A 12,588-nucleotide genomic window follows, 5' to 3' on the forward strand; every position below is an offset into this window, starting at 1 on the left:
TACAACAAATATGCAAGAGATAAATTTCCCTATTAAACAACAAATGCTTGGGTTACAGTGGAAAAAAAAAACACATCCCTGTAACGCTCGTGAAAGCAGTCCCCTCTCCTGCAGACCCGGGACTCTGCGCACTGAGGTGTTCCCGTCTCTCCAGTGCCAGCAGTCACGTGGAGCTGCTTGTGAACGTCACCCGAGACCAAATGCTCCGTGTGCTCAGAATGCCCGCACCCCACAACAAGTTACCACCCCGTAAAGAGATAAACGGAAAGAGACTACTGTAACACCAGAAAAGTAGGAAGTACCGACTGCACACTGCAGGGTATTTCGTATTGCAGTTTCCTTTTTTTCTTTGCTAGCATATGGGTGGAAACTTCTTTGCCATACTTAGGAACAAGTATGGTTCCTCACAAATTTGGTTTAGATCAAGATAAATGACCTTCAACAAAAAAGAACTGTAATCAATAGAAAAGAAAGCAGAGAGTGATAATGGTCAATTTAATATTTTTGACACAAGAAATTAAGAAATGCTTGTAGGGCTGGCAGGTGGTATGGTGGTTAAGGCACTGGACTCCCACCTAGCTGACCATGGTTCAAGTCCCAGACCTGGAGGCTTACTTTCTGACTTTCCCTTTCTCTCTCTCTCTTTCTCTGATCAAATTAAATAGCTAATAATGATGATAATAAATGAAGTAAAATATTCTTTAAAAGAAAAAAAGAGAGGGACCAGCAGATGGTGTAATGGTTACGTCACTGGACTCTCACATAATCGACCACAGTTTGAATTCTGGACCCAACAGCTTAAAACTCAGGCTGGACGCATGTGCATGTGTGCCGAACTCCCTAGAGGAAAATGGAGGAGAAGGTATTATGGTATGGCCATCCCCCTGGGGGATGATTTCTCGCCGTCTCTCTTGTCTCTACCGTGTCCTATAGCCAAAATCTCTCTTTAAAAAAAAAAGTGCTTATTTCTTTTTTTTTTTTGGAGAGGTTTTCGCTATAGGGCGCGTGCGCTCGCCAGACAGACAGAGACATAGAGACAGAAAGCGAGAAATCACCCCCCAGGGGGGATGGTCACGCTGCAATCCCTTCTCCTCCATTCTCCTCTCAGGATCTTGGGCACGCACGCACACGCACCCGGCGTGAGATTTAAGCCACCGGGTCCGAGACGCGAACCGCGGTCGACTACGTGGGAGTCCAGCGACATAGCCATTACGCTAACTGCTGGTTCCCAAAAAAAGTGCTTATTTCTGTAATGCATTTCAAAATCTCATGGAGTGGATATGGTCTTTAGTACTGTAGATTGGGCTAGTTCGGGCCACTCTGTAAGTTACCCTGTTTTTCTTGGAGAAGAACAAGTGATCTCAGATTTTCACTCTGAGTTACAGGGAGCATTAATAAAGCTCTCCCTAGTTTACTGGGTGCCAGCCAGTTAATACAAATACAGGGGTCATCTTTCTACAAACTGAAATGCTTCATACACAGAATTTTCTTTTCACAAATTCACTGTGCCTTAAAATACCATTGGCACATTCCAAACAGAACTGGAGCACAGCAGAGTGGTGTAGCTCGACCCGCAGGTTCTTTTAAATATACTGCGCTCTTGTGCAAAGAACGGGAAAGGTCAATGGTTGAGTTTTGTGCCTGTAAGTACATCTCCGAGAACTGAGACTCAGTCAGAAAGGCCTTGTCAGGGAGGGTGTTTGAGTTGTCTGAGGATGATACAGTAGTCCTGGAACACTTGGTCACTCACATTGTGACAAACTTAGATCACAGGGCCCGGGAAGGCCCCGACTGCTCGGCTCAGGCCTCACCCGTGGTGCGAGTGCAGTGGCTGGTCCCTGAATGCCTCTGGTCCTTATCTAGACTCTGCTAGCATGTGTCATATCATCGAGGTATGGCCTTTTATTGCTGCAATTAAAACTTTCAAGTGCATTATATTACCTCTACCCCAGCTAAAAGTCCTGACCATTGTTTCAAAGGCGAGGTTAGTGATTTGTCAGAGGCCGCAGTTGACTTAGGGGCTACCCGCTCCACCCCCACCCGGCCCCCCTCACTTACCTTTTCATTTGCATTCACCAAACAGCGTAATGGCCTGAGAGTTTGCTCAGTCCCGGGTCCTTTATCACATGGCAATGGCAAACATGCTGTTGCTAACTCCAAGTGGCTCCAAGCAGCAAGACTAGAAGGATATTAAACCAGTAAAAGCTTATCACCAGATTCCGTGATCTGCTGTAAATCCCAAGCTTTTCATTCTGCTTTTGAGGGTGGCCCTAAGTCAACACATTAGTAAGCAATTTGCTGACAACAAGATGGATCACTTTAAAAGGCCTCCTGGGTAGGCAGAGTTCACCTGGGTACTTTTGTTAGTGTATTTGTTTAATGTTTAGCCAGTGTGTTACTCGTAAATGACCGGTAACTGCTTTACATATCAATACCCAAAGGCTTAGCTAGTTACTTAAGTTACCCTGATCTCAAGTATGAGGCTTCAAAGCATATTAAGGCACACACTGTCTTTGAGATGGAAGTTTTAAGTGCTTTGTCTCTGTAGGTAGGTTTGATAATATGGACCAGTAGTTCAGGAATCAGAATTCAGTTGTCAGTTTTGTCTACTTATGTTTGCCAGTTCTTGACGTGTAGTTCCGAAGGTCCTGGGGCTCAGGTGAGAAGTGGGGAGCAGGGGAAGGAGCAGAGCGCTGGTACTCAAGGGCTCAGCACTTCGGAATGCTGAGCAGCAGCCGCCCGAGCAGCCGCCCGAGGCTGTTCTGAACTGATCACAGTAGTGCTCAGACAACATGTGTGATTCGACTTTAAAAATACTGCCCTTGTTTTTGAGTACTTGAAGCTACGAGAGTGGAACATTACACCAGATCCCGGTTAGAGACCTGCCATGTGCACGCATGCACTGAGGGGCTCCACGGGGTGTATTAAGACGCTAAGGTCCACGCTGGGATTAAGCTAAATGATATTTTGTTGACTCTGACACTGAAAATAGCTTCAAAATCATTCTGTTTTTGTTTTGACTCCTCTCTAAGAGAACTCCTGCAGTCTTTTGCATTCTGTATGCTCGGGGAGTGTATCTGTCCTCATTTCTAAGCTACTGCAAGCGTAGAAGTGGAACTGAGGTACTGAGGTCCTCACGCAGGAGACGAGAAGTACACAGGAAAGGAGTGCGGCCAATGTTAGAGTCCGTGGAGGGGCCAGAGTGTGCTGGAGGTGGAGGGGAGGGTTAGACCGGCCCCTTCTAGCCCTAGGCCCCGGCCTGGGTGATCCCAGCCATACCTGGGAGCACAGTCCAGGAGGTGGGTGCGAGTTACTCACAGGACTGAGACGAGGTTGGCCAGGCAGTGGAGAGCAGGGGAGAGGTGGGAGCTGTGGGCATTAAGCAGCATCAGAAAGTTCCGATGGAGTAGCTTACATGGGAGCGTCCCTGTCCTGGGACAGGTCAGCTGTGACAGGATGCAGGAGCAGGGCCGCACCTGGGTGTCTGTGCTCACCTCTGCGTTCCCTAGAGCTCTCCCAGCTACCAGAGCTCCTGAGAGCAGGACCCACACAGCTCCAGTGCTGTCTCCCCAGCCCGGCGCCCCAGCACGCAGGTCCCTGGCCGGTCCCTGTTGAAAGAGCAAGTGTCTGATCTGGGAGCCCCAGCCAGAGCACCGCGGGACTCCAGAGCCACCCCCAGCTCTCATCGGCTGTGATTTACCCTAGGACAACTAAGTAGCAAACTCACACAAACTTAGTTTAGAATAGGATGTAATAACCATCTTTAACCACCATTACAAATAAAGGGGATTTTTTTTCTCATGTAAGAAACGCTTCTGATTTAAATTGAGAGGAAGTGCGGGTCTTAGTGTGGGCAGACAGCACTTGGAGAGGTGAGCTGAATGCACCTTACCAGTTGCAGCTCACTGAGCGTCAGCGCCTGGCTCCCCGCTCAGCGCTCAGCGCGGACCAGCTGGGCCCTGCCGCCCGCCGCCTTTTTCTGCAGACACCGAGGGCCCCGCCGGCCCGGTCCATGTGCCACGGCATCTGCACGGCCACACGGCGGCTGGGAGACAGATGGCAGCCTGGGCACAGCGCTGCAGGTGGGCGGCGGGAGGAGGCGGCCAGGTGGGCTCTGGGCGGACAGAAGGCAGCCCCGGTCCCCATGTCCCCGCAGGGGTGCGAAGCTGCAGACGCCCAGGCGTGGTGGATCCACGGTGGCGCCTGGGATGGCCCCAGCTGGCGCAGGCGCCCTGCCCCGACACGACACGGGCACACGAGCTCATGGGCTCACGAGCTCGGCCCAGGAGCTGAGGGCGCAGCCCAGGAGCCGCCCCGTCTGCATCGTCGGCCACCTGCGGCGCTGTGGGGTGCTGGGACAGCTGTAGGTGCGGCCGCCCTGACCACCAGGGAGCTCATAGCGCCTGGGATGGCCCCAGCTGGCGCAGGCGCCCTGCCCCGACACGACACGGGCACACGAGCTCATGGGCTCACGAGCTCGGCCCAGGAGCTGAGGGCGCAGCCCAGGAGCCGCCCCGTCTGCATCGTCGGCCACCTGCGGCGCTGTGGGGTGCTGGGACAGCTGTAGGTGCGGCCGCCCTGACCACCAGGGAGCTCATAGGGGTCCCCGGTGCGGCCGCCCTGTCCACCAGGGAGCTCACAGGTGTCCCTGCTGACTGCCTGGCTGGGCAGGCGGTGTGAGCCGGCCGAGGCATGCGCTCCGTGCGCTGCGTGCGCTGCGTGCGCTCCCTGCCTTGGCTCACCAAACAGACACAGGGAGAAGGGCCATGAAAGGAGTCAACACTAGCCTCTCTGCGGGCCGGACTGTCACGGCGTTTCCGAAGTGTAGCTAATGTTCCTCCAAACACTTCTACATCACGACATGGTCTTACCACTCGTTACACTGTATGGTGTCAACTCGACGTGCAAGAGCACCGCGTGCACGCGTGACTCGTGTCTGCCCTGTGCACGTCCTTCACACCAGAGCCCTGGATGTGCAGGGCTGGGCTGCCCCTCCGCCTCCTGGCACAACACTGGACTGCAGCCCATGCTTGGCCACAGCCCACACCTGTCCCACAGCCACACTCGACCCACAGCCCACACTCATCCCACAGCCACACTCGACCCGCAGCCACGTTCGACCCACAGCCACGTTCGACCCACAGCCACGTTCGACCCACAGCCACACTTGGCCCGCAGCCCATGCTCACCAGGCCTGCGAGTAAGGGAACTCCGGGCTGCTTGTCCCTGTTTCCTTCTGGCCACTGATGCCAGGGATGTGCACCCAGGGAGGTTGCATGCCTCAGACGGATGTGAAGGGCTCCATACAGCCATCAGAATTCGGGAGTGTGGTGGGAGAAACAGAAGCAGTAACGAGGTTAAAGGAAGGCAGTGAGCGTTCTCTGAGGCTGCCGTTCTTCGTGGCCACAGTAAGACAGTCCAGGGTGCTGCCACGGCAGACAGGTGGCTGCAGAGCAGACGTGAACCAGCTTGTCACCAAGTGCCTGGTGACAGACTAGTGACATCCTTAGGGACTAGAACAAGCAGCGCTAGGTCCCCGGACAATGCCACTAATTTTGTAAAATCCTTCTCCCAACGTTGAATTTCAAATGCATTCTTCACTAACAGCCCAGGCTAAAGCCTCAGCCCGGAGAGGAGGGGAGGGGAGAGAGCCCCTTCCTCCAGCAGGAGGCAGACTCAGGAAAGGGCACTGACGCTGACCTTCGGAAGGCAGCGGGGGCCTGAAGGAAGGTCGAGCTGCACTTTGCACACCAGGAGTGCAACTGTGCCGGTGCAGGAGCGGGGGTTGGCCCAGAGACCTCTCTCTCGCTCCTCCCTCTGGAGATGAGGGTGCCCCTTTCCTCGGGTGTAGGGCGGGCTCCCCTGAGATCTCATGACCTGCGTCAGGGAAGAAGGGCAGTTCCTGGCCCTCACGCCCATCCAGAGGGAAGAGCCCTGTGGTGTGGCACGTCTCCCGTGCCAGGTCTGTGCTTTGGGCTAGCATGCACGGACTCCTCACAGGACCTTCCCAGCAAGCTGTCCAGATGGGCATCTGGATTTGAAGTTACCATGAATGGCCGCATGTCTGCCCCCCTAAGGAGTCTTAGTCAGGGACAGACTTGGGGAAGCGGGGAGGACGGCGGCCGGGCAGCCCACTCGGGAGGCCTGCACTCCTGAGTCTGCCTCCCTGCCCACGCCCCAGTTCGCAGAGATCAGCCATCGCATTCTGCACTCGTTCCACACCGACACGGAGGCCCTCCTTTTGGAAATCGACCAGTGCTTGGCTGTAAACAGGAGCCTTCTTCAGCAGCTGGATGAGAGGTGTGGCCGTGGGATCTCAGAGGAGGAGTGGGGCAGGATCCAGATCCAGGTAGGCTGGGGCCAGCTGCCTGGGCCCCGGGATCGGCACAGCCACAGGGCTCTGCGATGACACGTGGCCCGTAGCGGGGGTGGGTTCTGGAGGGCTTGTTCGGGGCACCTGGGGGTGGCAGGCCGCAGATTTCTGCCTTGACTGGGCCTTCGCTGTGAGCTCTGGGATGACTGTCAGGGCCCCTTCAGTGTGAAATTCCTTAAATTCTGTTTGGACGATGTAGTTCTGTGAGCAAAACAGCAATAGGAAGAGACCACCACACACACACCACATACACACTCACACCCAACACACGCATGTAAGCCACATACACACATTACATACGCACCACATGTACTCACACCCAACACACATGTAAAGCACATGCATGCACGTTACACATCACATACACCAACACATACATAAACCACACATACACATATGTGCTCACGCCCTCAGCATGTAAACCAAATACACACATATTATACATGCGCCACATACACTACACATACTTCACCACATACACATTCACCCCAATACATACATAAGTCACACACTTATGAACTCATATACATACTTCAACACACACATAAACCACATACACACACATATACACATATCACACATGCTCACACCCCCAGTTCACACCCATACATACCACATACATGCTCACATCCCAGCACACATGTAAACCACATACACACACTACACAACACACATTACACACACACTTGGCCCTACACACATAAACCACATATATACGCACATAGCACATCCATCCCTACCCCCAGTACACACATATAAACCACACACGCACATGCACACACGCCAGAATACACGCCACCTTCCTGGTCCTCCCTACCTCCTCTCCCACCTCTAGTTGCCCCCAGGAAGAGAAGGACACGACTGGAAAGCTGAGACCAATGGAGAACGTCCTCTAAAAGACACGTAGGCCCACCCCCAGTGGCATGCCCGAGGTACCAACTCGGCCAGCTGAGGCCACACGGGCAGCACGTCTAATTCCAAGCCCACCCTCAAGGCCAGGCACGGTGGACATGTCTGTGACCCCAGCTCTGTGCAGGCTGAGATGGGAGGACTGTGCCTGGTGAGAGCCTGTCTAAAGTACCAGGCCAGTAGATGGCATGGTGGTTCAGGTACTGGACTCCTACATGGCCCGCCGCGGTTTGAGTCCGGCACCCAGTGGCTTAAAAATCATACCCGGCGTGTGTGTATGCATGCCCGCAATCCCAGGAGGAGAATGGAGAAGGGACTCTGGTGTGGTTATTCCCGCTGATGGATGGTTCTCACTTTCCGTCTGTCTGTCTCTGGCAAGCATGCACGTCCTATAGTAAAAACCTAAAAATTAAAAATAAAAACCATACATACACACACACTCAACACGTACACATATTCCCTACAACCACATATATACACGTATACTCATACACCCAACACCCATACATGTACCATGTATACACAAACTGTATGTATGTTCACACATCCAACACATACATACACACACCACATATATACTCAACACACATATATAAACCCCATACATACACCACACACAGAAACCACATATATACACGTATACTCATACACCCAACCCCCATACATGTACCATGTATACACAAACTGTATGTATGTTCACGCATCCAACACATACATACACACACCACATATATACTCAACACACATATATAAACCCCATACATACACCACACAGACACCACATATACACACATATACTCATACACCCAACACCCATACATGTACCATGTATACACAAACTGTATGTATGTTCACACATCCAACACATACATACACACACCACATATATACTCAACACACACATATAAACCCCATACATACACCACACACAGACACCACATATACACATATACTCATACACCCAACACCCATACATGTACCATGTATACACAAACTGTATGTATGTTCACACATCCAACACATACATACACACACCACATATATACTCAACACACATATATAAACCCCATACATACACCACACACAGAAACCACATATACACACATATACTCATACACCCAACACCCATACATGTACCATGTATACACAAACTGTATGTATGTTCACACATCCAACACATACATACACACACCACATATATACTCAACACACATATATAAACCCCATACATACACCACACACAGAAACCACATATATACACGTATACTCATACACCCAACACCCATACATGTACCATGTATACACAAACTGTATGTATGTTCACACATCCAACACATACATACACACACCACATATATACTCAACACACATATATAAACCCCATACATACACCACACACAGAAACCACATATACACACATATACTCATACACCCAACACCCATACATGTACCATGTATACACAAACTGTATGTATGTTCACACATCCAACACATACATACACACACCACATATATACTCAACACACATATATAAACCCCATACATACACCACACACATAAACCACATATATGCACATATACACCCAACACCCACATATGTACCATGTATACACAAACTATATGTATGTTCACGCATCCAACACATACATACACACACCACATATATACGCAACACACACATATAAACCCCATACATACACCACATACATAAACCACATATACACACACATACACTCATACACCTAACACCCATGCATGTACCATATATACACACACCACTGAAAAAACATAAAATTAGGAGAACTTTTAAAGTTTAGTAGTTACATAGGCTAATAAGTTTTGAAAAGTACTACTGCGTACTGCTTCATTGAAAGGAAGTGAGTGTGGAGTATTTCAGAAACTATTTCTGTTTTAAAGTGGCTTATCAAGGATGGCTTACTTTTCTTTCCCATGTCTCACAGACGTGACAGATTTCACGCGAAGTGCAAAGGTTTCATCACTTCACAGCCCCACCACACACGCATACATGTATATGAAACATATATACACATTTATATCACATATATATGAAACTTTATTTAATTTTCTAATGATTATTATGATGATTACTCAACCAGAGAGTGACAGACAGGGAGGGAGGGAAGGGAGATGCGAGAGCAAGCCACCAGGTCCGAGACTCAGGCTGCAGCCAGCCTCATGAGAAGCCAGTGCCCCAGAGCCCTGGCCACCACACCACACCAGCCGGTCTAATAAACGCTATTTTAACACAGAATGAAACTTGCATTTTTAGAAGAGGTATAAATTTAAGTAACTTACTCCTGTCATGTTGTTGGTACTTTGTTCCTTTTCAAAACCTCCTCTATTGTGGACTGGCTTGACCGTCTGTTCTAGGAACAGGCTCTGACTCTTCTGTGCCCCTCATCCACCTGTCTAGTCTACTTACTGCCCTCTACTCACAAATGCAGGACTCCGCAAAGATTTCTTGGAAGGCCAGTCTAGCGAGGCGGACTTCCTCAAGTCCTCCTTGTCTAAGAAAGCCTGGATTTCTCTTTCTAGGGTGAGTGACAGTTACGGGGTATAGTAGTCTTAGTTGGTAGTTTTTTTCTTTTAGTATTTTGAATAGGTCATCCCATTTTCTCTGGGCCTGCATAGTTTCAAAATTCTCTCTTTATCTTTGACTTTCCATATTCCCAATTTAAAAAGTAATCAAATGACCTGAATAACCAGTTCACCAAAGAAGACAATACAACAGGCAGACAAACAAACAAACAAAAATGATTAACATCACTTATCATAGGGGCAATGCAGATCAAAACAAGGACATATCTCACTCTGCTTAGACTGGCTATTATTCAAAAGACAAAAAAAAAGCTGGCAAGGATACAGAAAAAGGGGCACTCTGTTACATCGTTGGTGGGAATGGCACGGGAAACAGCATGGAGACTTTCTCCAAAAATGAAGCAAAACTTGTGTGGCTGGGGGCCAGAGGGGCGTTGTGGTTAGGGCACTGGGCTCCAGCAAGGCTGACTGTGGCTCAAGTTCCCGAAGTGGCAGCTCGGGAATCATGCCGGGCATGTGTACGTGCGTGCCCAAGATCCTGAGAGGAGAATGGAGACGGGAAAAGAGCTTCATGTGGTCTAGAAACATGTCCACTAGGTACAGCTCCAAAGGAAAGAAAGCCAGTATGCTGGGGAGAGAGCCGCACCCCAGTGTTCACTGAGACGTCACAGCAGCCAGGACACGTGAGGAACCTTCATGTCCATCAGCTGGCAGACAGAGACAAGGTGGGGCGGAGACAGTGGAATACGACCCAGCCACTAAAAGGAACGAAAGCCTGTCACTTGACATTCCCCGGGCGAGCCTGGAGGGCGTGTGAAGTGAGCCAGGCACAGAGCCAAATACCTCGTTCGCCCGCATATGTGGAAACGGATGAAACGGGCTCGGAGAGGTGGAGGGAGGAAGAATGTCTGCTAGAGGCGGGAAGGACGCGGGGACGTGGGGGTGCGGTTTGCAGAAGCAGAGTGACAGGTCAGGGTGTTACAAGTACAGTGGGGACAGCACAGGCGGCAGACTTGCCCCGGTGTATCTCGAAGTAAGTAATGGAGGACTTTCGATGTCCCCAACACAAGCAGTGACAAATGGTTGAGGGGGGCCAGCTAATTACCAGAAAGACTCGTTACACTGCATCTTCCTAGACCCGTAGCTAGGTAGCGATGCACATGAATGTTTTGTTCAAAACTAAGTACCTTTCTGTGACAATGAAGCTAAGCCTCTCCTGACAAGCTCATCTTCCCTGCTGCAGGCTCTTCACCGGGAGTCCTCCGAGTGCTCCATCTGCCTCACCCCGCTGTCACTCCGCAGGGACTGGCAGGGCACGTCTGCGGGGACGAGCGGTGGCCGGCGGCCACGGGAGACAGTGCTCCTGTCCTGCTCCCACGTGTTCCACCACGCCTGTCTCCTGGCTCTCGAGGAGTTCTCCTTGGGCGAGAAGTCTCCTTTCCACTGTTGTCCTCTCTGCCGCTCTTGCTACCAAAAGAAAATTCTCGAATGTTGAATTCATAACTCAGGGAAAGCTACATAATCCTGAGGGAGACTGTACCTTAATTTTGGGTGAACTGTGTGAGTTTTGGGTTAAGTACTACAATGTAATCTGTTCTCCCGTGGAATAAACTCTTGTTCATTGTATATAGGAAATCGAACTACATTTTAAATCTGACAGCCATCCTGTTTAAGTCTTCAGTCCATAAAAAGCAAATTTCAGATTCAAGAGTTTAATCACATGAAATTCATGAGAAATAGCAAAAAATGAGATCACTTAAATTACTTAAAAAAATAAAGATACTGGGATCAGCAGATGGCATAATGGTTACATCACTGGACTCCCATATAGTTGGCCACAGTTTGAGTTCTGGATCCGGAGGCTTAAACCTCATGCCAGGCGCATGTACGTGCGTGCCCAAAATCCCGAGGGGAGAATGAAGAGATTGCAGCATGGCCATCCCCCCAGAGATTCCTCACATCATGCTGTGGATCACAGCATGAAATCCTTGCTGGGGGTCTCTCTCTCATGTCCCTTCAAGCCCCCTGGCTCAGTCTGGTGGCTCAGAGGCTCCTTTGCCCCCGGTCTCCATGGTGGATCCTCTCCTCTGCTTGAGAAGAGCTAAGACTGTTAGGGACTGTGCCAGTCAGGGTTCTCCAGAGAAGCAGAACTAGCAGGACCAGTGTTTGTGTGTGTAAAAGGGAGGCTGGGGACCAGGAGTTGGTGTAATGGCTATGTCGCTGGACTCCCATGTAGTCGACTGCAGTTCGAGTCCTGGACCTGGTGGCTTAAACTCACACTGGGCGTGTATGCGTGTGTGCCCAAGATCCCCAGAGGAGAAGGGGATCTTGGGCACCCCTGGGGGTGATTTCTCGCTTTCTGTCTCTGTCTCTTTCTGGCGAGTGCACACGCCCTATAGCAAAAACCTCTCCAAAAAAAAAAAAAAAGGAAGGCTGGTGGGCAGCACAGTAGGAAGCTCGTGTATGCAGAGCCAGAGCCCAGATGGCTGGTTACAGTTCGAGTCCTCGTCCTGGTGGCTCAGAAAGCACACCAGGCACACGTGTGTGCATGCCTCAAATCCTGACAGGATGGACACAGAGAAAGATTACGGCATGAACATGCCCCACATGCCTTCCCTCTGGAGGGGACATGCGCCCTCTGGCAATTAAAACTTTATTTTTAAAAAAGGGATTTATTACAGGAATTACCTCATATGGTCACAAGGCAGAAGTCCTACCACAAGCTGTCTACAAGCTGTCCAATCAGC

At 50.4% G+C, this 12,588-nt stretch overlaps 1 protein-coding gene and 1 long non-coding RNA gene across 7 annotated transcripts in view; one reads left to right on the plus strand and one right to left on the minus strand.

The window, feature by feature from the left end:
- Positions 1-11,112, minus strand: part of LOC106734402 (uncharacterized) — a 16,496-nt gene extending 5,384 nt beyond the window's left edge. The window contains exons 1-3 of the long non-coding RNA XR_003548627.1: positions 11,029-11,112; positions 3,495-3,608; positions 2,059-2,179 (exon numbers count right to left, since the gene is read on the minus strand). This is a non-coding gene — a long non-coding RNA (uncharacterized LOC106734402). The remainder of the gene's footprint in view (positions 1-2,058; positions 2,180-3,494; positions 3,609-11,028) is intronic.
- The window catches only part of RNF32 (ring finger protein 32), a 32,355-nt gene extending 20,732 nt beyond the window's left edge, over positions 1-11,623 (plus strand). For 4 of the 6 annotated variants that reach the window (XM_006143809.3, XM_027770052.1, XM_006143810.3 and 1 more), the window contains 3 exons: positions 6,182-6,349; positions 9,748-9,839; positions 11,085-11,623. In XM_006143809.3, the coding sequence (XP_006143871.1) occupies positions 6,182-6,349; positions 9,748-9,839; positions 11,085-11,451 (627 nt within the window). In that variant the 3' untranslated portion in view covers positions 11,452-11,623. Of the gene's footprint in view, positions 1-6,181; positions 6,350-9,747; positions 11,032-11,084 lie in introns of those variants that run through there. The other 2 variants (XM_027770053.1, XM_027770054.1) reach the window with 2 other exon arrangements.
- Positions 11,624-12,588: the final 965 nt, after the last annotated feature.

Source organism: Tupaia chinensis, unplaced genomic scaffold (genome assembly GCF_000334495.1).
Source record: "Tupaia chinensis unplaced genomic scaffold, TupChi_1.0 Scaffold000110_1, whole genome shotgun sequence".
In the NCBI taxonomy this organism is placed as follows: domain Eukaryota; kingdom Metazoa; phylum Chordata; class Mammalia; order Scandentia; family Tupaiidae; genus Tupaia; species Tupaia belangeri.